Genomic DNA, 26,701 nt, shown 5'->3' with positions numbered 1-26,701 from the left:
GACTCAAATTTTAAACCATGACAACTTATGTTGATGAGAAATGCTTGGAGAAAGGAATATGTTTTCTTAACTGTGATTTAAGATATATATGTATGTATATATGCGAAATATTTGATTATTTTGGAAGATATACATTAATTGTGTTAGTAGTTTTTAGTGAATTTGGTTAAAACAAACAATTATTCTTTTTAAAATGTTATATTTATAAGCGAATACAAAATAACTCTGTTGCAGATTCGCAAGTTAATAATAGGTATTCACTAAATAAACCTTACCTTCACTATTTCTGTTTATTGAAATATCACCTTCGTGTAGCAATATTAATATAAAAGTCGAAATTATACAGTTTTTTCATACAAAAATTTATAATAAAGACAGTTACTTACAAATTTTATCTAAATTATTATTTTAATTCTCAAGGGTTTCTAGGCCAGTATGTAGTACCATTAGCTCATTATCTATCGACTTAAATAGATAGTTAATATACGGATTATCTTTTCAAAAGGCCAATTCTATCATGCCAAATAACTATGGAACTATTGCGATTAGAGCGCATTCTGAGCCAAGGAAGTGACAATAAAGGGATGCTTATCGTTTATTGAATACTTTCAGAGAAATCTTACATTTTATAATCAGAAATGAAGCTCTACTTAAATGTAATTGTAAAGTTAGATAAAGAAAAATGTTTTTGAAATTTATTGCTATTTATACAAACTTTAACTGTACTTTGTAAAATAAAAATAAAAATTGTTTTAATTTTGAGAGAGATTTATATTAATTATATTTTATCAAAACGCATTGCGGTGCACCTACAAATTTAGTATATCGTATTTGATGATCGTAAAAACAGAATGCATATAGATATAAATCGTTTATTTATCACACATATCCTTCTGTTTAATGTCTAAACAATTCAACCTGTTTTACAAATAAGCGTGTCACTGTTACAGAATGTCACTACGTAGGTATATTGATATAGCGATTGGAAACTGTGTATTCCAAAACCTTATTATTACTTTTGTTTTGTTAAAACTTTAAGAGTATTTTACTATTTTTAAAAGATTACTTTATATGCTTATAATACGATATCAAATCAAATAATTATACTACGTGTTTTTGAAAAAGATGTGTGAATATCCACCATTTTAAATTATGGCTAAGAAAATATGAAAATTACTACTTAATTTAAAGTTCGTATATTGCAAATAAAAGAAATAATTATTTTACTTTATATACGACTGAGTGGTTTTTACTGGTAGTAAAAAGTGCACAAGTCCGCCTAGGACGAGCATATGGGCCATCCTTTAAAAAAAGAGTCGCATACCGAAGTTTGCTATTTACTAAATAGATAACTTTTTTTCGTGCTCGGCTAAATGCTTACAGTTAAATATAGGTCATACTTCGCTTTGATGAGACCAAGCAACATTTAACATTTAAGCATGCATATCAAACAAATTATTTAAATAAATTAATATATAAGTGGAGTATTTAAATACTAATGTTTACTAATCTTATCAAAGAAGGAGGAGATTGTCGGTGTTTTTTGATGGTCACTATATGAAAATAGGCGTGCCTTGCTTCACTTCTGCTACGGATTTTAATAGTAGATAGTAAATATTGACAAAACAATTTTATGAGTCCTCATAAACTTTTACGTCGACGTAATTAAATATATATTCTATTCGATTTGTTTTTAAACTTTTAATAATTGTCTGTATATCCACAATGATTTCGTTGTCTATCTGTGTATGTTATCTATGTGTGTATGTTATCTAAAATTCAGCTTCATTATGCAAAGCTGTTTTGAATCATATGATTAATGATGATTAATAAATAATGTAATAATATATCAGTAACACAGTATCAGTATCGGGTCAAGCGACCTCTCCACGACCAGTCTACCCATTGCTTAGTATGAAGCTCTTCACCCGCTATACGCCCCACTCTTTTTCTCTGCGTTCATTCAACCATGTCAAAATGTGATTATGAGTGTACAGTAGTCAATTTTAACGTAATTCAAAATAACAACCAAACAATATAAATAATCAATATACTGGTTACATATTATCATTCAAATGAATACATTATGTAAATTTGCTAGTTAATAACATTTCTTCTTCGTCCTTTTTTACATTTGTTCTACTTCTTAAATATCCTTTTTAATGTTGTGTTCAAATTTGTACTCTATAATGTACTAGTTGAGGTAATGAAAATGTTTCCTTATGGGATGTAAACAAGATTTTTTCAACTTATTATTAGAAATATTCTACTAATGTTATAAGCGTGAAAGTTTGTAAGCATGGAGGATCCTTTTGTGACTATTTTAACGCAAAAATGACTGAAAATATTTTTGGATAAAATTTGGAATACAGAGATAGCTTACACCTTTACATATAGGCTACCTTATACCTGTCCCTTCTTTTCACGAACGCTAGTAGAATATATATGCGTAACACTAAATGCTCAAGTAATACAATTTATACAGCCGTAAAAGTAAATGTATACGTATTACATTAAATAAGGTAGCTGGTCGATTGTGTTTGCTCCGCGGCTGTTGGTACGAAGCTCTATCGTTTTGCGGCCAAATTAAGTACACTAAACAAAGGCTGTTACGTTTCTACAATTAACAATTATGACGGAAAATTACTTTATTTAGGCTTTGCTTTAGCTTGTTACATAGTTTGAAAACAAAAAATATTTTGCTTCTTTCTATAACAATATTTGACATCTATACAAATAATTTAAATTGTTATGTGATTTCAAAATAACTAAAAATATACGTATTTTTGTTTATATGTATATACATATGATGACTGGCCCTAATTGATTCATCAACGCAGAGCTTAAAGCACAAAGGGTTAGAAACTTGAAATTTTGGCAGTTGATGCATTTTATTATAAAAAGCCCACTAAGAAAAGATTTCTGGAAATTTCACCCCTAAAGGAGTAAAATAAGTTGTGCACAGTTGTAAGAAAATCCGTCATTTTCAAAGTTGCAATAAGCATGAAATTATATACATCCTTTTAGTTAGAAATAAATAAATATGTATTTCATGATTTTTAAAAACCTACCACCTAGAGGGTGAAATAGAGGTTGAAAGTTTGTATGGGGTCCGTCCATCAGTTTTGAAATAAGAAGAATGTTAAAGCTTCTGAGAAAATTTAAATACATACCTTTTTCGTCGATTTTAAAAATTCAACTCTAAACGGGGAAGAAATGTGGTGGAAACATTAGTACAATAAATGGATCTGATCTGCTTAAAATTTATTATTTCTGTTTCTTGATTGACTTGATTAACATGTAATTCAAAGTTTTTAGAAATTCCACCCAATCAGGTGTCATTTTTTATTTTTTTATTTTGAAGAGTTAAAACGTTTGTATGTACATATTCGCTAAAAAAACTTCATACGCATACTTCTGAGTGCAACATCAATGTCTTAATATCAATATTTTCAAGGAAGGAGCAAGTAATACTTTTTTTTTTAATAGAAATACGTTTTTTTATACAAGCTTTTCCTCAACATGACGAATGCAGCAATGATAGTTTTCCTTTCAAGAATACCATACATGAGAATATTCATTCGAATTTCAAACTATACAATTCCCTCTTAAAGTGTGCTTCCCCATGACAGTCAATAAGTCCCAAGGCCTGTCGTTGAACATAGCCGGCATTGATTTTAGTGAAAACTGTTGTCACATGGACAATCTTTTTGTTGCATGCTCCTGTGTGAGCTCTTAGTTTGTTTAGCCCCAAAAGGAAACACCGTTAACGTCGTTTACAAAGAGGTGCTTCGTTTATTAATTATAAATAAAGTTTTCAGTGAGTTGAATAGTTTTGTTTAATATAAATTTGATAAAATAGAAAATATATTTATAATAATATAATAATAAATGTTTATTTACAGATAAATATCCATAGTGTTAGTTACAAGCTTAAAAACGATGTTAGTAGATATATTAACTATTATTTAGCATAGATAAGGGGAAACAACGAATTGATACTTTTTTTTTTTTTTTATATTCGCCGGGAGGGCAAATGACTCTAATCCACCTGATGGTAAGTGGTAGTAGAGTCCAAACGCGACGACGGCCAGTACAGACGGGAAAAACGTTCTGCACTAGCCGCCTTCGCCTTGCCGGCCCGCAAGATGCCTCTTCACGCCTCGTTTGAAGGAACCCGGGTTGTAAGAGGAGGGGAACACGTGAGCTGGTAAGGAATTCCATTTTTTGGAAGTGCGACAAAGAAAGGAGTTGCCAAATTTCTTTGTTCGCGATGGAATTGATGTCACAGTTAGGCGGTGACATCGAGAACCAGCTCGCGTGGACTTAAGAAGGAAGGGGGAAGCAGGAATTAGAGAGAATAATTCCTCAGAGCACTCGCCGTGATACAGTCGATAGAAAGCGCTCAGTGCTGCTATCTCACGACGCAATTGTAAAGGTTCAAGGGTGTTTGTGACCTTTACGTCGCCAATAATGCGTACGGCACGTCGCTGCAACCGGTCCAAGGCCTCAAGTAGGTACTTAGCGGAGCCATCCCAAAGGTGCGAGCAATATTCCACGCAAGACCGTACCTGTGTTTTGTACAGCAGGCACAGTTGTTGTGGCGTGAAAAAGCGCCGCACCTTGTTCAGAACTCCGAGTTTCCGTGAAGCTGTTTTTATAACAGCCTCGATGTAATCCCTTGGGCTAAGGTCGCAGCGAACGTCAATCCCCAGCATGGCGATTTTGCTTTGCATCACCAGCGGAGTACCACAGAGGGAGGGAAGAGGGGAAAATGTTGACTTTTTCGCCGTGAGAGCGCATACCTGTGTTTTCTTGGCATTAAATTCAACAAGATTATCAGAGCCCCATTTGGCGATGAGCTCTAACTTCCTATCGAGTTCAATGACAAGATTCTTCCGCCTCTCCTCAATTTCCGCTTGCCCAGCCACTGCGCGTCCGTGGTATCCACCATGCACTGTACTATCGTCTGCATAGCAATGTATGTTCCCAAGAGAGAGCATATCATTGATATGCAAAAGAAAGAGTGTGGGAGATAGCACAGATCCCTGGGGGACCCCAGCATTCACTACATAGAATTGTGAAGCGCAACCATCAACTAAAACACGAAGGCTACGCTTGTGTAGGAAGCTGGCAATCCAGGTGCATAGCTGAGCAGGCAGACCATATGCCGGCAGCTTGGAGAGAAGACTTCTGTGCCAGACCCTGTCGAAAGCCTTGGAGATATCGAGGCTGACAGCCAACGATTCTCCATGCTTGTCGATAGCTTCACCCCAGAGGTGCGTTACGTACGCTAGAAGATCACCTGTGGACCGTTTTGGTCGAAACCCGTACTGACGATCATTAATTAAAGAGTGATCTTCTAGGTAATGGATCAGTTGGTTGTTTAAAATCCGTTCCATCACCTTACAAAGTACTGAGGTGATAGCTATTGGCCGATAATTTGCCGGGTCAGACCGATCCCCTTTTTTGGGAACCGCTTGCACATTAGCTCTTCTCCAAGCCTCCGGCACACTTCCCGAAGAGAGAGAAAGTTGGAACAGGCGCGTTAACACAGGAGACAGCTCCGCTGCGCACTTCTTCAGCACTATGGCTGGTATTCCATCGGGACCGCTAGCTTTCCGTACATCAAGTGATTGCAGCTCCGCACGCACATCACGTTGCCTGATTTTAATGTCAGGCATCGTATGGCCACATGCAGGTATTGTAGGTGGCAGTGCACTACAATCATCGATGACGGAATTGTCGGCAAAGAGTTTAGCCAGGAGATCAGCTTGCTCTTGCGGACTGTAAGCTAGCGATCCGTCCGGATTTCTGAGCGGTGGCAGCGAAGGTTGGCAGAAATTGTTTTGCACAGACTTGGTCAGACGCCAGAAGCTACGGGAGCCCCTAGGATGCGAAACAAGGTCATGACCAATCTGTACAATGTGCTGTGCATCCGCTCTCGTGTATGCCTTTCTACAGGACTTGGAATTTTTATTATAGTTTGCTTTCAGTGAGTCAATGTTAGATGCCCCGGTTATGCAGCCGTTGATCCACTTGCGATATGCCGCCTGCTTAGATGATACAGCATCGGCACATTCACGAGTGAACCAACGGTTTCGCGTACTCCTACTGACGAGATCTGAGCTAGGAATGTAGTATTCCATTCCCAGCATGATCTCGCCAGCAACAGCAGCGGCACTAGCTGTCGGGTCATTCCCACTGAAGCAACGTTCCTTCCAAGGGACCGACGCATAGTAATCGCGCATACCGTCCCAATCCGCCGACTTATAGTGCCAAACGCGACGTTTGCATACCGCTAGTGGCGGCAGCTTGGCCTGTGGCACTCTGGTAGAAATAAGGCTGTGATCCGAAGAGCCAAGAGGAGCCTGAACCACAACCTGATATTCCACCGGGTGAGAAGTCAGCAGAAGGTCCAGTAGAGAAGGTGCTTGCCCATCAATGTCTGGGATCCTGGTGGGCTGATCAACCAGTTGGGTCAAGTCATGTGTGAGAGCAAAAGCATGAGCAGTCCTTCCAGCATGGTCAGTTTTGAGGGATTTCAACCAGGATTCGTGGTGAGCATTAAAATCCCCCAAAAACACCAATTCCGCGTTAGGAAATTGCTCTTGCGCAGCATCTGCCACCCGACTAAGATGGTCAAATAATCGGCTTGTCTCCAAGTCACCATTGTGGGATCTGTAGAGGCACACGTAGACTCGGCTCTGACGAACCAGGTCTACACGTACCACCAACATGGAGAAGGAGGGGTCCTCCAAGCAGCGCAGTCGGTGACAGCAAACATCCGTCCTGACGAACAAGCATACTCCGGCTTTCGCTTTGAAGGATTCTTCAAGCGTGTAGCCGGGATAATTAAGGTAGCTGGTATCGGCAGGACGGAGTATTTTTGTCTCCGTGAGAAACAACATTGCTGGCCGTGCTGTCTCGAGATGGTGGTGGACAGCGTTGAGGTTAATGTGGAGTCCTCGGATGTTAGAGAACTCGACCTCAAACAGCGAGGGTATGGTGGGGGTTTGCACCGCTGTACGACCGTTATTTCTGTTTTGTTGCGCCATTTGGGAAAAATGAAATGGAAAAGAGACGTGAAGCGAGCGATGTATTGCCACGATAGGGATGGGCAAAGTGTGGAGGCGTGTTTCCCCAAGTGGTTGCCAAAAGGAAAAATACACTGACCCGCCGGACGGAAGGGCCCCCGAACCCCCCCGGAAGTGGCCGCCGGGACCCCACCTACCGGTCACCAACCGGCACGACGGTCCACCCCGAGATTATGCGTGGCCTGGTGGGGCAGCCTCACGAGCTGGTTAGGCACGCTCGGGCCCCTGTACTATGCCACGGGCGGCCAGCGGAACAGCCGTTTCTTCGGGTCTCCCTGTCCGGCAGGTCAATACAGTTTCCCCCGGCATTGGTTCAACAGCCGTCTCCAATCGGACCAACACCCATCGCGGCAATACTCGCTCGGGCTCTGGCTGTACGCTGGCTGACCTCGAACCGCGGCTGCAAGCCACTTCACGAGTTTTTCACCATGCGTACGGTGGTAACAAGCCAGGCGGATGTTAGCATCCTACCACCAGATGAGCAGCTGGTCGCTCAGATATCCCTTAGTCGCCTCTTACGACACCCATGGGAAAGAGAGGGGCAGTGAAATGTATTCTTTCTCCGTCACTGCACGGATAACTTACTGTGAATCCTATAGTTTGACTTAATATATTTTATAGTGACTTTAATGGGTTGAAGAAAAATGTAACTTTATACATGTATTCCAATCTACAACTCTGTTGTTTAAATACCTCTATCATCTATATACGCTGTTGGATATTGTTAATACTGTAAATGAGCAATAATAACAATGATAACACTGTAATACTGTAAATGAGCAATAATTGTTAATACTGTAAATGAGCAATAATAATAATGATAAATAGCAATGATAACATGAAATTCGCCCTAATGTTTAACAAATGGATTATCCATTTTCAGTATCAATGTATCCAGAATACCGTTAGAAACTTCGCGCATCCTAACCATTATAGACGCTGCTCTCTTTCTAATGATGGCATAGAAGTCATCCAAACGGGCTTCAGCAAACATCAGTGATGCACTACAAAAGCGCGACAATCCCAACAGTATCCTGAATACATCGTTATACTGTATGCGCAGTGCATTGAAGGCCCTCTGCGTATACTTTAGCCACAAGCTGCACGTGTATAGGTTTTGACAGTACGCTTTAAAAAGAGTAATTTTTACGTCCTTCCTACATACCGCATCGTAACGCCAAGGCCCTGCGCTCTCTCTCCATGTCAGCATCGTCAGATAAATCCTCGGTGACTATGGTGACCGATTAAAGTCACAGCAGGGATATTATCTGATATGCTATTTCAATCCTTAAAAATCAAAAGCTCACTTTTCTTTTCATTGTATACAAGCCCATGTGACACAGCATAGGACTTACAAACAGTAAGCAATTTTTTAAGTCCGTTAATTGAGGGACTCTTCAAAACCATGTCATCCGCGTAACTGAGTTTGTTTATAATTGTACCATCTATCGAACAGCCTACACCTGTTTTGCTGAGCTCATCAATTAGGTCATTAATGTAAATATTAAACAGGACTGGCGAAGATAGACCTCCCTGTCTCACACCACATTCCAATTTATAAATTTCCGAGAACTCACTTGCCCATTTAACACGGTTAGTCTGTGAACTGTACCAAAATTTGAACATGTTAACTACCTCAGATGGCACTTTCTTTATTATGGCGTCTTTCTACCCGTATAATATTTAACGGTCTGCTCAAGCGCGAGAATAGCACTTTCTGTGGATAGTTCTCTTCTAAAACTGAATTGAGCATCGTTTAACTTTACATATTTACCCAACAGACGGTCAAGCAAACCATCAAATACTTTACCTAATATGGTCGTTAAAAAGATAGGCCTCTAGTTACTTTTGTCCGCGATATCACTAGTTTTGTTTTTAATAACAGGTACCACTACACTCGCCATAAGTTCCGTGGGTAAATACGTATGTCGAATGTAAAACGTATATAGCATCGACACCCCGGCATCAAGCATCTGCTTGTGAGGGCACAGAGTAGGCTGAACTCTAAAATAGTCTTTAAAAGTGTTAGCTATTTGATTTGCATCCGTCACTGCATCAACGCTCGCAGGGAGGCGCGGTCGTGGATTGAGTTTATTGGTTTCTTTCCAAAATTTTACAAAATTTCTTTTTTTATGATGTTCTGATATGAGCTCCAACCAAATTTTATTTTGTTATTTTGACAGAACTTTAATTTATTTTTAAAGACCCATTTTACTTTTTTTCATGTCATCATAGATTTTGCCAAACTCAGGTATACCGATTGCTCTCCACAAAATATATTTCTCACGGGCCTCTCTGTGAGCAGATTTGACGTATTTATACGCTTGCTTATTTACAGTATTAACAATATCCAACAGCGTATATAGATGATAGAGGTATTTAAACAACAGAGTTGTAGATTGGAATACATGTATAAAGTTACATTTTTCTTCAACCCATTAAAGTCACTGTAAAATATATTAAGTCAAACTATAGGATTCACAGTAAGTTCACTGATAATTATTGAAAGAATAATCTAAAATAAAAAAAACAAGTCCTAATATACATTACATACATATACATTTTTCTGACCAGAATTACATTTCATGCTTCTTACTTTAAAATCACAGACTTCCAAACAATCATTTATTTATATTGAAGCGCGAGCGAAACCACGAGCAACAGCTAGTTAACAAATAAATTACTGTTATGAAACTTTTAAAATACAAAATTTTATTAAATACAAATAAAGAAATCGTTGACCATAATTATTTCATAAAATCCAATAATATCGCTTTAAATAAACTTCTAACGAAGAATGTCTGCTTACGACTTGCGTGGGAAGAAAGTCTACTTACTCGACTGATATTTTATTGCTTTCGGTCTATATATACCAAGAAAAAAGGATGTTCTTAATAAATGGATGAGAACTTGGGCGCCGACTCTAAGCAAAAAATCAATTCGCTGGCAGCTAGCCATGTGCAATACGCGTCTATGGAAGTGCTTCTTCATTTGGCCTAGCTATATATTACGACTTTTAGCAGAAATTTACGACGCTTAAAAGCTATTTTTTATTTGGGAAATTATAAAACTTTAATTATTATATAGATTATTACATATCATAATAATAAACTTGCTCTTAGAATTAAAAAATATAGTAAACTACTTTTGGCAATTATTCATTCACGAGCGTATTAGGAAGGGATGGTCTACGTAACTTATGTCCTTTTTTGGTACCCCTAACAACGTGTATGCAAAATTTCATGTTGATAAATTAAGTAGTTAGGACGTGAAATTGTATCAATAAAACTCGCTTTCGCATTTGTAATATTAAGTAGTAAGGATAAATACGTCATGCTTTTGTAATAAATTATTGTTATTATATATTCTGAAATGTTCATAAGCGTATCAAAATTTAACACATACAACAAAGAGTTTTTAGCGGCGAAAACTCAAATCGTTAGTCATTGTAATAGTCATTAGATATCAAATATTATCAGTAAATACAAACAAAACCGGCCAAGTGCAAGTCGGGCTCGGGCACGAAAGGTTCCGTACAAAATTGTTGGTATGTAATTAGATCGTCCACAAAAAAAAAATTGTGACGTAATTACAAAATAACGGTTTTCGGATATTTCCCTTTGTTTGTGCTATTCTAGGTCAACGGGAAGTACTCCATAACTTTAATCCCCAAACTAGTGTCAAAATTAGCGGCTTAACCATTTTAATTGCGTTAACTTAGTAGTTTGATTTTTTCCTCGAAAAAATAGTTCTTGACAGATGAACGATGAAGTGATCCTATAATAAGTGACCTGTTTAAGCTTTTCATATTTGAAATCGGATTAGTAGCCTCGGAGATTACCTCGTACCGCCCAACTTGCAAGAGGTAAAGTAATCTTATTATAAGACTGATTATTATTTAAATATTAGTTATTTACTTTGTTTCACTTTCGGTTTCCATTATCTCTTTTGTTATTTTACTTGAGTTAACGTTGTTTGTCTGAATATTGAAAGCAACAAGTGGAATTAAAAGGAATGAAATTGGGTCTCTTGTCTAGGTGTTAAGTCAAGTGAATATTGTGTTTTCGCCTTTGAAGCCTGAATTAATGGAATCCTTCACAACTTCTTCTTGGTTATTTTAACACCTGATTTTCATTAGGCATTTAATTTTTTATGTACAGTCTACTTTGAGATAGATTAAAATAATAACATTCATACTTAATATTTTTACCTTAAAAAACAAGGTAGTTTATTGTTTTTATATCTATCTATCTGTATTTATTGTGAATATATTAGTAACGCAGCGAGCAGAGTTTGGAGAGTTGAAGATTGAGCTTAGTGGTGGGCCATGGTATAGGTTTATGTCCAGCAGTGGACTGACAAAGACTGATTTTGATTTTTGACTTGAAAGCATTTATAATTTGTACCTATACTTTCTTAATTTATTATAATATAATATTTTATATAATATTATTATTATTATGTTCATAAAAATTATAGACGATTTTCATCGAAATTACGCGACTAAACATTATTTTTACTGGTAGTAGGGCTTTGTGCAAGCTCGTCTTTATCATCCCATTTTCTACTGCAAAACAGCAGTACTTGGTATCGTTGTTCCGGTTTGAGGGGTGAATGAGCCAGTGTAATTACAGTCCCAAGGGACATAACATCTTAGTTCCCAAGGTTGGTGGCATATTGGCGATGTAAGCGATGGTTAACATTTCTTATAATGCCAATGTCTATTCGTTGATGATGACCATTTACCATCAGGTGGCCCGGTTATCGGCAGGTGGTATGCACGTCCGCCTACCTATTCTATTTAAAAAAACTAAAATTAAATAATTGGGGTCTTCTTTACAATTAAATAAAAATCCATGTTTTAAAGAGTAAGTAATAAAAAATATAATTTATGATCGTATTAAGAAACATTTAAAGTCATATTGATATTTTACGTTAATATTACCCGACAAAGTTTATAACGGCTTATCTGCTATTCGTGGGTATAATAAGGATTTAGGTCGACTATATGCTTCAGAATACCTATTACATTATTCCCTTTTATCCGTAATAAAGCCGAATACTCTAGATATTAAATAATATTTGATATTGATTATATTTTCTGTGCATATAATATTATTTTTTTGTGAAACCCAAATTAATATTTATTATAATATGTAAATATTATGACAAACTTATTGATATTGTTTGGTAATTTCTCATTACCGTGTAATACACGAAAGTCAAAATTACGATTAAAAAAAATTAAATAAATTTTCCTAACTTAACATACAAGGTTACGTATTTAATTACATATATAGCTTGTACACGATGATGACTATTTTAGTTTGTAAATATAAAGTAATTGCTTCTTAGGTAATTAATTAATTAATTATGTATGTGTACTATAAAATAAATACATGACATTAAAATAATATTCTCATTTACACATGCATTAAATATAATTATTGAGAATAAACGTTTGGTGAAATTTTAAACGTACAGTTTTCTCAAAGTACAACTGAAAAAAAAGATTTTACATTCACTATTCGCTTGCCCTAATCCCAATTATTGTCATTTCAATTTCAATGAGATTCATTGAATGTTTTTGGCTTCCAGTCAGTGGCCAACACTACTATCTATAGATGACAAGAGAGCTTGGTGGTCGCAACTAATTCTTGTGATCTGTTATAATTTCATCGCCCCCAAAGTAATGGTATATTTGTTTCACGATCTATTTAATTATCATTATGTATGAACGATGTGAGCGAGAGATAGGATATATCTGCCGAAAGTCTAGGCATGCTGGTAAAGTGCTTAACTCTACTAGGATGCCCAAATTTCAGTGCTTCATCAAATGACACATTTACACACATTTACTACGTACCTTCTATATATCTGTACATCTATCCGATGATATTGTTTTTGATTTATTTTATTTGGTTATTGATAATGTTTTTAGAAAACATATTTTATAACGAAAAGTTGTCCCTCGGTAAAATATGGAATCAAACTGGTTTTCCGTGTGCTTTCGTATGCATTCCCTCTCGAATCGCTTTGAGCATTAAACAACAGGGCTTATCCTCTGCCAAAAGTATAAAACCACGTGCCATTTTCGTTATATAAAACCAGTAATACCGCTTTCAATGCCACACAAAAATCAGTCGCAATTGCGAATACAGCTCTCATAAAATTATCAAATTTCAGTATATTTGTTCGTTTAAAAATACCCGAGACATTTAATTATACAAAGTACCAAGTCGACTTCTAATTTTTTAAGTAATTAAGTGTAAAACTGTTTTTGTATGTAGTCAATTTATGAAAATGAATAATATTAAATTTTATCTGCAAACTGAAGATATCTTACTTCTGTAAATAAAACTTTAGAAACAAAAAAATATAAAGAGAAATATTTAAAAGTATAATTATTGAATATTAAAAAAATATTAATAATAATTTACTTAAATTGACTGTATTTCAAGTGTAAAAATTGCAATGTAATACAAATAATGTATGTAAAACAAAAAATGTAATACAAATGCAATGTATACAAAACAATATAATAATGAGGCATTAATAAATATCTCTGTTAATTGTATACGTCCTACGCATACAGAAATCAACATTTCGATCACGTTCTCTGTTGGAATATTACGAGTAGCACTACGGCACAAATTAATCATTGAAATGGTGTTAGCCGTCACATGTTTTGATATCGATCGTTTTATTCAAATGTACCTATTTCGAGTAGCACTTTCTTAAATGATTATTTTTTTCTTAAATAGGATCCATACCCAAGAAAATCTTAATTATAACCAAACTGGTGATCGAGCACTGAAGGACTACTGCTAATAATCTTGATATAAATAACCACGATTTTCTTTAAAGATAAGGCACGATGACGTTGTTACATTATTTTATAATTTAATAGCTATATAATTTAAAAGCTTTGTGAAAATAATTTCCACTAGCATATCGACATTTATATGACGATGATGCCTCCTGAAAGATTTCAGCCACGGCGGCCTTTCTTAAGAGTGACTAGCCAACTGCGTGGGACATATTGTTATGTGTGTTGACATATTTTATTTAAGAACTTTGGGTCTCTTTGAACAACTTCCATGTTTATTCGGGTGTTCATATGGTTATATACATTTACCTTCACTAAGAAGAAACTCATTAGGTGGATAGTGATTACTTAACAGTCTTTTATAAGGATAATGTATGAATTAATTATTTGTAACCGAATTATGTATATATTGCATTTAAATTAGATTAATAATGAACAATTGATATATCATATAAAAACATATTTCGATCAAAAATGGACTACACAATATACTTCGTTTAATAATTCGTACTTCCACACTAAAACTCTGCATTGCACAATGTCCTTGACCATTCCAATTGCGAGTTGTCGTGACTTCCTTTTCTTCAGGTTTTTTTTATTTGAATTATTGGTCTTTAAGCTGTAATTATAAATTGAAGTATTGTTATATATTATTATGTGTTTAGTATTTTTTAATGTATGTATTATAAATTTTATTCTACAATATATCAATTAAATAAGCCAATATTAAGTTCAATAAGCCGATACTTTTTATTTCAACAATTTTCAATATGTAGTATTGTTCGTTACTTATATAAATTATAATTATAATCGTTTTACTGAGCATTGGAAAGATATTTTTGATAAAAATACTTTAGATCTATTCGTAGGGCAAATATACTTGACTTAGTAGTCAGTAACAGTATCAGTAAAAGCCTGTTAATGTCCCACTGCTGGGCTAAGGCCTCTTCTCCCTTTTGAGGAGAAGTTTTGGAGCTTATTCCACCACGCTGCACCTATGCGGGTTGGTAGAATACACATGTGGCACAATTTCGATGAAATTAGACACATGCAGGTTTCCTCACGATGTTTTCCTTCACCGTCAAGCACCAGATGAATTATAAACACAAATAAAGCACATGAACATTCAGAGGTGCTTGCCCGGGTTTGAACCCACGATCATCGGTAAGGATTCACTTAGTAGTCTAGATATACCAAAAGCATGAGCATTACCCTATTGACCACTGAAGGTTAACATGTTTTAATATATTTCAAATTTCTTACAGGTAACCATGAAGATCCCCAACGTCAACGATAACGGCAATTTGGTTGTAGATGATGATGTAAAAGTTATATCTGAGGATATTAACAATACAAGTTGGTTAGACACAAATAATATAGAATCAAAATTAATCAATAGCTTGGACGAAAATATTCATTTCAACTCAAATCATAACAGATATTCGGTTGATAATATTGTAGAAAACAGAATATTAAATTCAGAAATAACAAATAAAGAAGAAAACCAATCAGAACCTGTCGTATGTAACATACAATATAGATTAAATAATAAAAAAACAGAATATTCACATATTGGTAATAATTGTGTCGAAAAAAGCGAGAAGATAAATATATGTTGGCAGGAAAGTTCCATTGGTAAATATAATGAATATTATTATGTATTGTTATAAAATCAAGGTTTATTTACATTAAGTAGATAATATAAATTGTTGCAGTCGATGCTAATGTGTCAACAAATACAACACCGGCTGATGAAGAACGAGCTTTCGATTTTTCGGACTCTGATGAAATGTCTGAAAAGAGTGTTCATCCCGTGCCTCGTGGAATCGTAAATCCAAACTATCCTGGCTTTCAGCATTTAGCTCATACTTTACAGGTGACATAATCTTTATTCGAAACCTTTAAAGTTTTACAACTTAACCTGTGCGATATAAAAATAAAAACGAAGCCATGAAAATGCAGGAATTTTTTTGCACTGTTACATTTTTTATATAACTTAGTATATTTTTATTTAATACGCTTTAATGTTTCACAGGATTATTCGTCAAATATTGAGCCCTACTATCATTCGGAAAATGACATGACGGACGACGATTTGGATGCTGATATTATCGAATCAAATTACAACATTACCGAAAAGTTTAATAACAAACAAATAAAGGGGGATAATAATAATAAAGAAATTAAATGCGTAGAAAAAGACAATGCAAACAATGAACAGGAGATAAAAAAATCCATATCTACTTCTAGAAACAACATACCAGACCTTTTAAAAACTGTATCACATAATAATAACAATATCGATTCAGTAAACTATGATTTTAATTGTTCAGCCACTGATATAGAAAACAATTTTCACACAACGGATATCATAGGTGACTTTAATAAGGAAGTTGAAGATGAAATAAGGCACTTATTGAACTACAATATAAATATCGAAGATGACTTAGAAGAACTGAGAAAGGATATAAAAGACACTTTTGTGAAACCAATAGAGGCTACAATTAATAATATAAGTGATGTAGTAAATCACGTCATAAAAAAGTTAGTGGAAAACGACGGTCACGATAAAAAAGACACTGTGACACCAGACCTTGTCAATGACCATGAAATGGAAGACGTTACTAACATCAATAAAGAAAATGAAAGTAATACAAGGACCGAAATGAATATAAGTAGACCAACATTTTTATTAATTGACAATAATGTTGGTAACAAAATAACTGATGCAATTTTATCTGATGGAAAAGATGAAATTAATATTTATGAGGAGGAATACGATACGGAACAGCTGAGTCATAATGTCGAAAACACAATTAAGCAATTAAGTACAGAGCTAAGAAAAATTATACCAAAATTAAATGAAATGCGGGAACGCGATAAACTATGGGCCGAAAATAAAAAAGAAATTCCTGTTATTACTGATGGAAATTCGAATAATATATTACCTAGCTCGTCAAATCGTAATTGTGAGACAAGCACACGATCCCGTCATCCTGAAGATAATACAAAGAGGAGCACACAAAATAAGCTAATTTCGAAAGTTAATCAACATTCAATCAAGGCTTATGTGTATGTCTTTATTTTTATTATTCACGAATCGCTGCAATGATAAATTGACACACACGAGTTAGGGTTCCGTAAATATAAATAATAAGGCACTGAGGTACCTCCATATATATGAAGTAGCGCTAATATATGTTTGTATTTTCGCATCAATACAGGATGCTGAAAGCTTAGAATATTCATTGGGTCTGTTTTCAATAAGAATTCCTATTTCTATCGATTTGGCATAGTTTAAGATCGTATGTATGATACATATAAAATATAAAATACTTTTTGATTCTGTAATAGAATTCGCGAATTCGGGTTGTTACCAATTTTCGTTCAATGAATGCTGAAACGTCGTAGTTAGTAGAAAAAATCGAGTTAAAATCAATAAAACATGGGTTTACATTACTGTTCGAATGTTGATCAAACACGAAAGTTTTAAATAGAATTGACGCGGTCAATACGTAATTCGAACAAATTAGGTAGTGAGTATTATTAAGGAACAGCTGTAGCTTGTTAAGTCAATTTAAATTGTTCGTGGACTTGAAGTTTTTAAGAAACCGTGTTAGCTCGAAATGAGGTGTGGTTAAATAGTTATATATAACTGATTAAATGATTTAACATTAATATTGTGATTTATGTTTTTAGTGAATCAAAAGTTCGACAGAATTTTACGAAAACAGTACCAAAATATCAAAATGCGTCCGTCCGTAAAAATAATCAGATTGAATCGGATTTCGGTAAGTTATATGTACTATTAAAAATATATATATATACTTATATGGTTACAATTTTTATATAAAACTTTTATTAGTATTAAATTGAGTAAAAATTGAGAATTGCTATAAAGTGGTTTTTATTAGTATCTAAATTTATATTTATGATTTTTATTTCAGATAGTTTCGATGTATATAACATAGAAACAGCGTTGCCTAAGTTAGATTTGGATACAATCGAAAGTCATCTAAGAGCAGCTAAAGATGCCGAAAGACGTGTAAGTAAATACTCGTAATTAATATTGCGATGATGATCGAATATAATATATGGTGAATATACCTATATATATAACTGCCTTTATAAGCGTCGTATAAAATTTTTGATATCCAAATTATCTTATAACTTTAAATTTGGCGCTTTATAATGTAACAGTAAATGTATACATTCACATTTGATCCACGTCTCCTTCATCCATGCATTAACCGTTAAAATTACCAATACAATTGGTACTCAGTTTAGCTTTCTACCGTGATTCAACAGTGTAGGCAGTCAGCCGTTCTTTTCTTAATGTTTCGTTACATTCATTTTTGTTCAATAGTTGAACAGATCAGACAGCTTGACGCGTGTTTGTGCTTCGTTGTGCTTCCCATCGTATTTTTCTTTTAAATAATAAACAAGTGTGATGGCGTCAATGCCGTACTTCAATTCCGAACAAAGACATTATAAAAAGGATACTAGATTTCTTTTAGATTTGTATACAATTACATATGATAATCACGAATCCGTTGATAATATTTGCTGCCTAGTGAGTATAGCTTTTAATTATGATAATAATTGACAACCATTGTGATAAGTGTTATAAATGACCAATAAAAACCAAACCATAAAGTACGATTTGGAGAAAGAAAAGATTAAAAATGGAACACGTATTTGTCCTTGTCCTAAATGTCAATTATGACAGGATTGACAGGATAGCTGAGTTTATTTTTTTTTTGTTTACCTTGTTAATTATATGTTAAAAAAAACAATTGTGCCATTTATTACCAAAAACTGAAAGACTGATTAGTTTTAATTTTAAGATGTTTGAAAGTTTTTTTACAAATTTTAAAAGAAAGTTTAGGAAAACGTCTAGTGAAATACCAAATACTGTCAATAATGAAAAGACAGGCTTTAAACGAAGCTTTCATATTATTAAGGCTAAGTTATTAAAACCAAATGTTCCTGATTTACCACTGTATAATTATTACAATGATACGGCTCTAAGCCCTCGTGCTAATGGTGCGGCAGAATGTGCTCAGACAGAAATTGAATGGCCAACACTTTTAGACAATAATCCTAATATATTAGATAAATTTACTAGAATAGTAACCATAACACCAGATGTTCCTTATGACAGAGAAGTAAAATAAACATATTGAGTGACATTTTAATTGCCTTATACATTACATAGTAATTAATACTAACTTCTCATCATAATATTTACAGAAACGCAATGACAGAGAAGAGATTAGGAAACGATTGGCAATGGGTGTTGACACTGATGAGTATTACAGTTTAGGTCATATAGATCGGCCGGGAAAGAAACCCAGCCTACATTCAAGACTTCAAAATGGTAAGCATTTTCTTTCTATGTTCAAAATTTGTATTTTGACGAAACAGTGAACATTATTGTTTTTTTAAAAATCATGCCTGTTGCTTTAATTCTTATGGGATGGGAAATTCTATTCATATGCTATTTGTATTCTATTTAAATTACTGTAACAATTTTAAGGGTAAATGTGTGTTGTTTAACATTCATCATATATTTTAAAAATATAAGCCCATTGCTTCATTCTATTCCTTAATTCATCTGTATTGTTAAACATTATTTGTGCTATGTATGGTGCAGGGAAAAATCTACAAATATGCTTTATGAACGAAACCGCATCTGACAATGAATCTCAAATGTCAGATATTGAGAAAAATTTCAACTGTAATAGTAAGAGTTCTTCAAGATCAAGTTTATTTAGCAAGAACAATTTTAATCATCCCTACCAAACCAGACCACTCTCAGTAAATATTACAAAAAATGAGAAAAATACAAATACTCAAAGTGGTAAGTTATTAGAAATTATATTGCATGGCAAGATATTGATGTAATTGTTTACAAACTTTCTCACAGTTATTACAGTTTAAAACAAATAATTGCTATTGTACGTTGAAATAAATGCATAAAAAAGAGTGACAATGTTACATTTTTTATTTTTCAATATAACTTAATATAATATTATACTTTCTTGGTTAATTGTCCATCAGTTACTTATTTATAATTATTTATTTTAATAATTTGATTTATTGTTTATTATTATTCATATATGAGTATAAAAAATGATTTAAGCTTATGTAAAAGAATTATTTATTATTTAGAATATAATTTTATGTAATAAAATCATTCACTATCTAAAATCTATGAACACCTTAAAGGCTGTGATATATTCATTATGAACTTAATTTTTATGCATCTACTAATCTTATAGTATTTTTTGTTGATTTTAATGTCTTAACTATTCAACCAATCAACATTTAATTTTGCATGCCCTTTGTCATAGGGGTACACGGTCGGATCTAATGAAATATAATTGTAGTAATGTATTTTTAACAATATCAATACTAGTAGCATTTATCTTGTAATTTATTTTTGCAATTGTCAATTATTGAAATTAAAAAAAAAAATGAAAAAATATCTTCTCTTATATGTTTTTTATATTTTTTTCTGGTACTTATGTGATATTTTATTTAAATCAATTATGTACATTTTTTTATTTACATAAAACCTCTAATATAATTTGAATGATATTTATAAACAAGGTATTTGTTGTTTGAAAAATTAAAGCTTGTGATTATATAGGGCTTGATATTTTTAAGTAATTATTACGGAAAGAAATTCTTTACTTTAATGCTTAATATAAAACCTAACTATGTCATGCTTTATTCATTGTATTTATACTTAACAAACTTTGCTGTGTGAATGTATATACAACATGTATGTATATAACCGTGTGCAATAAATAATAATTTTTAAATGTCTCTCAATATATATTTTGCAGGTGCAAAGACACGTCCAACATCTCTAATGCTTAAATCTTCCAAGTCTCGATCAACACAATCCCTCGGTCACATTGAATTCAAGGAGTCAGATTTTTTTGCATTACAAGCAACTCTCCAAACTGAAGCTAGAATAGCGTTGGCTCAGGCTAAAGAAATGGCTCGTATACAAATGGAGGTAATTGAAGTTTTTCTATAATACTAACAAATGTGTATAAACAGCCTTAGATTGTTTATTTGTGTGCTAAGTGTTTGCTACTACATATTTTATATGTAAAAATAATCATTTTCTGCTTAGTCATTTGAAACTCATTTGAATTTAGAACAAACTCATAAACATTAACAAATGAATGCATAGATGTTGCGCATCCTACAAGAATAATGATGTAATTTTCTTATATTATATTCTAAAATCTTTACGAATTTACGAGGCATCTTCGGTCGAGCGGTTGGCTAAGACTTGCGGTCCCGACGTCCTTGGTTCAAATCCAGGGTCGAGCCAATGAAAAGTTATTGAGAACCGCACTGTACTGGGAGTTGAGAATTTGGCAGGAATACTAATCCTTGCCATGGTAAGCACGTAAAGCTGTGGAGGAAATTGAACGGAGAGGGATTATCTCCTGCGCAGTTGATTTGTCCTTGGGATTGGTCGCCGGGGCCGAAAGTCAAATATGATGTATGTAATAATGTAGTAAGTGTAAATATTCAAGTGTGTGTGTGTATCGTGTCGCAGCGCGAGCGTCGCACGCGCGCCGTGTCGCCGGTGACGGAGATGTTGCGGCGCAGCATGGAGAAGGCGGGCGCGCCGCTCGCGACCGACCGGCGCCGCGTGTCGCGACACCTGCTCACCGACATGAACATCGCGCAGTTGCAGGTACGTCACCATATATGCGAATAAAAAAATTATTTGCAAATTCATCAAAAAGATAAGATTTAAGACGGCACTACATGCATAGTAAGTTTTAGAATCACGAGGTATTATATTAAAATTAATAATAAATTATTTAAAAAAAAAAATGTGTATTTTCTATGCATATATCTATGTTGCTTATTAAATGATATTAATTTTTTATTCAAATAACAAATTGGCAAAAATTTCATAGCTGTATTTCTATCACAAACTGAAACTATTGAGTTGAGTGGTATTTAAATGTAATGCGGAAGGATATTATAATGTCAAATTGCGAGAAGAAGCCTAACAATAAGTAAGGATGTCGATGTTAGATTAGGAAATGGTGAAAAGGAAGACAAAAAAAATGTAGACTGACTGGCCGACAAGGGAAACTATATAGAAAAAAATAGAAAACGAACATTACAACGAATTGTCAATTTGCTGATTACAAGCTAAAAATAATTATAATTTTTTTTTTCTATACATAAGTATAAGCATTTATCATTAAAATCTTTTTATATATTATGATGACTGCGTAACTAAACACAAGCAAAAAACGTTAATTCATTCTTTAACCTTGCTGCAATATAAGATCTAGATCTTACACGAGTTTTTCACAGCCATACATACGACTTTGAAACGTAAAAAAACAGCATTATGTGCGCATGTTATTAAAAGTCGTTTCAATTTAACAACTTAAAATGACATATCATATGCTACAAGAGTCCAACTGCAAATTGTACATTCGCATTATTAATTGTAAATAGAAATATCAAAAATAAAGTCAATCGGAATAATAAAAGTGGTTTTGTTCCAATTATTAGAATTTATTAAACGGGGGTTCTTAATAAAGCCACCCCACCTTTTGTTATCATTGCCCTTGGTTATCATTTCCGCTATTTTTTGTGACATTACGTATGTAACTATTGATGTATAATTGTTATGTTATAACCCGATGTTAATGTAATACTTAATTAAAAAATAATATAATCGACAAATACAATAATTATTACAATATCTAAGTAATTATTTGTGTAATCGGTACGGAATATTGTGCATGAATAAATTCTACGTGTCGGTTATTTTTTATTCTTTAATTAAAATTATAAACTTCAGATTTGTTATAAAATTATTTTCAGTAATATGTCCTTTTTTGTACACTTTTTTTTTTGTTTAATTACGTTTCGACCTTGCCGTTTTATAATTACTGCTTGAACAAGAGGAAAAAACGCCTTTAAAGTTTTTCTTGTATAATTATTATAAAAATAAAGTATTACGATCAACATTTCCTCTTTATTTTGATATGAAAGCAGATTTCAATCGTGCTCTTTTAAAACACCTATTCTTGGAAATACTCGACATTTTTTCCGCGACCTTGCAATTACGTACAACCTCAGGTTCGAATCTTGCTGAGTCAAGCGTAACATTTCGATTACAATGGCCATTGTGCAAATGCATTGTTTCGTCATTTCAACGTCACTAATAAAAAAATACTGCTTTTTGTTGATGATAATGTACTAATTTCTCGGAGCATTTCTCGTTACGATTGTAAGGGGTTGGACTTTGCTTTACTTATTAATTTAGAACATGCGAATATTTGGGCTTATTTATATGAGCCGAGATGGCCCAGTGGTAAGAACGCGTAAATCTTAACCGATGATCGTGGGTTCAAACCCGGGCAAGCACCACTGAATTTTCATGTGCTTAATTTGTGATTATAATTCATCTCGTGCTTTACGGTGAAGGAAAACATCGTGAGGAAACCTGCATGTGTCTAACTTCACTGAAATTCTGCCACATGTGTATTCCACCAACCCGCATTGGAGCAGCGTGGTGGAATAAGCTCCAAACCTTCTCCTCAAAAAGAGGAGAGGAGGCCTTTAGCCCAGCAGTGGGACATTCACAGGCTGTTACGGATTACGGAATATTTGGTAACTAATAGCTTTCTATAAATATTGACAAAAAGCCTATTCTCGGGTTAAAGTGAAGGATTTAGAGTTTGTTCTACGATGTTGTCGTCATGGTCAGTGCAATTAAAATATATCAGTATGAAATCGTTCTCTACGCTGAGCAAATCTCTCCTTCTTTCTATGCTGATTCGAGCTTTCCTAATTTGTCCAAGGCTGTGGCGGATTTATCGGCAGGCTGAATATAGGCTTCAGCCTAGGGCGGCAGATTTTTGGGGCGGCAAATTTGGCGGCTCAAAGAAATCAAAAAGATTTTACCCGTAAAATTATCGTACATGAAGCAAAATTACCGTACATGGAGCAAAATTATCGTACGTCAGGACAATGATTATAAAATACAATAATATCTTTAATTAATAGTATTATGACATAATTTAATAATATAATATAATTTTACTGGTGGTAGGGCTTTGTGCAAGCTCGTCTGGGTAGGTACCACCCACTCATCAGATATTCTACCGCAACACAGCAATACTTGATATTGTTGTGTTCCGGTTAAAGGTGAGCCAGTGTAATTACAGGCACAAGGGATATAAAATCTTAGTTCCCAAGGTTGGTGGCGCATTGGCTATGTAAGCGATAGTTGACATTTCTTACAATGCCAATGTCTAAGGGCGTTGGTGACCAATTACCATCACGTGGCCCAAATGCACGTCCGCTTTGCTATTCTATAAAAAAAATATAGTTGAAATCAGCAGTAAACTAAAAAAAAAACCACAAGAACCCAAAAATAGTTATGAAATTATCGTACTTGTACGTTCAGTTCGTTACGAACTTATTGCTTAGAATTCCTGTTTTACATTTTTATAATCTGTCCTTCTCTGTTCAGTCGATAAAATTATAGAAGGCTTTTTGCTTTTGCTTGCGTTGCGATACTCTCGCTTGCGCGGAATTCGCCTCATTCAACATATTGTTCAATGAGCAATGTGTGTATATTTAAATGTAATAAACGGAAGTTTTTACACATTACATTACACACTAAAATTGTACTTTATTAATCATAATATGTATGTTGATAAGAAGAAATCTAAAAGATAACTATTTACATTTTTCATAATACAGAAAATTTTTATAAAAGTATTCATTCGATGCCCAACAACAACTAATCCACGTGATTGTTCTAGATTATAGATAATCTATGGGCCGAAAAATAATACAGACTATTTTTTAACTGGAAGCGATGGATGAAATCGAGTCGTTTAAAAATACTATTAATGTTATTTATTATTATTGCATTATTATCTCTTCCAGGTGATAGTAAACGAGCTTCACTCCCAGATCGAGGCTTTGAATGACTCTCTAGTGAAGTTGCTGATGGCCCGCGACGAACTTCACATGGGACAGGACTCCATGCTTGTGGACATTGAAGATCTCACAAGATACTTGTAAGTATCATTAAATATATCAAATTTATGGTGTCGTTTGTTGTTGTTCATTTTCACTATTGTTTAAAAAAAGTAACAAAATTATTTTAATTAAATTGTATAGGAATTTTTAATCAAGATAATTTTTTAATTGTTTTTTTTTGTTTATATTTATAATGTATCTATTGATTACGTTACTGTGCCAATAATATAAATAAAAGGCTATGTGCGTTGCAAATACACATTGCGAAATTGTAACATAGCGTCAGCAATTTAAACAATATTTGTAACAATATTTGTAAAAATGAATTATTCATTTAATTCAAATTGTATAACTTATACAATTTGAATATTATATTAATTCACTTTTGGTCGCTCCCCATTATCAATAAATCATATACCACAAATCATATACCGATACCAGTAACAGCCTATTAATGTCCCACTGCTGGGCTAAGGCCTTCTCTCCCTTTTTGGAGGAGAAGGTTTGGAGCTTATTCCATCACGCTGGTCCAATGCGGGTTGGTGGAATACACATTTCAGTGAAATTAGACACATGCAGGTTTCCTCACAATGTTTTCCTTCGCCGTCAAGCACGAGATGAATTATAAACTCAAATTACGCACATGAAAATTCAGTGGTGCTTGCCCGGGTTTGAACCCACGTTCATCGGTTAAGATTCATGCGCTCTAACCACCATATATCAATACAATTTTTTTAAATTATTACAAAAATGATTTGTAACAGAAGCTTAGTGGATATTAACTCTTCGAATAAGTCGCGTAACATTATATCAAGAATAAAAGCTGTATTGTACATATGCTTGCACTATAGAAAAATTGTGCCATTTTTGATACATCCAATTTATATATTTATGAAAATATAAGTTATAGTACATAATGAGATAAGTTGGGTGAGATTACTTTTTAATGATAAAGCCGCTTTGTATATTATTTTTGCTTTCCGATAACGAATTTTGCAATATGTAACGCATTGAGAGAATAATGTAGAATTTGCATTTCTCTTGTGTCTATGCTCTATGCTCACAAATATTTTTACTTGTTAAATTATATGAATTTACAGAAACAATATTAAAATGTAACTATTTCGTAAATTTTCAGAGGCGTTAAGGAGCAGACGAAGAAGACCAAAGGCACTACGAAGTCCGGAGTTAAGAGGCTCACGTCCTTAGTGCACAAATAACTAAACGATATATTAATCTTAGCTACATTTATTTCTATTTGTTAATGTTAATATTGGTCTCTAAATGTATTGCCTTAATCATGTTTAATCAAATATATTATAAAGCTATTGACTCTTATACTTACTTCAAGAATTAATTGAATAATATGATAGTTTCAACCGTCACCAAAAAATCATATTGAAGGTAGTTACGCAAACATCTCGAAGTGAGGCGTTTGAACGAATATACCACACATTTGATATATATAAAATTAGCTCCATTATAGTACAATTAATAAATATCAATCTGTTTTGTTTAAACTTATTATGTATTGTTGATTTAATCATATGACGTCACATTTTGTTAAAAAATGATTCATGCTTAAAACACAATGGGTAATTTCTGGGCGTTGAGAGAATGCGTTCGACGGGTAACTTTGAAATTGCGAAGAATTTACGATAAAAATATTATATTTTATTTGCTTCACAAACAAATAATATAATTAAAAAATATATAT

General features: G+C 33.8%; 1 protein-coding gene across 2 annotated transcripts in view; it reads left to right on the top strand.

Moving 5' to 3' along the window:
• LOC126780906 (schwannomin-interacting protein 1 homolog) overlaps positions 1–26,322 on the top strand; it is a 31,979-nt gene extending 5,657 nt beyond the window's left edge. The window contains exons 2-12 of one of the 2 annotated variants that reach the window (XM_050505595.1): positions 15,192–15,561; positions 15,642–15,802; positions 15,962–16,998; positions 17,626–17,717; positions 17,874–17,971; positions 19,180–19,306; positions 19,583–19,789; positions 20,781–20,956; positions 21,512–21,652; positions 24,889–25,022; positions 26,123–26,322. In XM_050505595.1, the coding sequence (XP_050361552.1) occupies positions 15,198–15,561; positions 15,642–15,802; positions 15,962–16,998; positions 17,626–17,717; positions 17,874–17,971; positions 19,180–19,306; positions 19,583–19,789; positions 20,781–20,956; positions 21,512–21,652; positions 24,889–25,022; positions 26,123–26,204 (2,619 nt within the window). In that variant the 5' untranslated portion in view covers positions 15,192–15,197 and the 3' untranslated portion in view covers positions 26,205–26,322. The remainder of the gene's footprint in view (positions 1–15,191; positions 15,562–15,641; positions 15,803–15,961; positions 16,999–17,625; positions 17,718–17,873; positions 17,972–19,179; positions 19,307–19,582; positions 19,790–20,780; positions 20,957–21,511; positions 21,653–24,888; positions 25,023–26,122) is intronic. The other variant, XM_050505596.1, reaches the window with a different exon arrangement.
• The last annotated feature ends 379 nt before the right edge of the window (positions 26,323–26,701 follow it).

This window comes from Nymphalis io, chromosome 3 (genome assembly GCF_905147045.1).
Source record: "Nymphalis io chromosome 3, ilAglIoxx1.1, whole genome shotgun sequence".
Lineage (NCBI taxonomy): Eukaryota > Metazoa > Arthropoda > Insecta > Lepidoptera > Nymphalidae > Nymphalis > Nymphalis io.
Note: the sequence above shows the minus strand (reverse complement) of the source record. Positions and strands in the feature narration are given on the sequence as shown.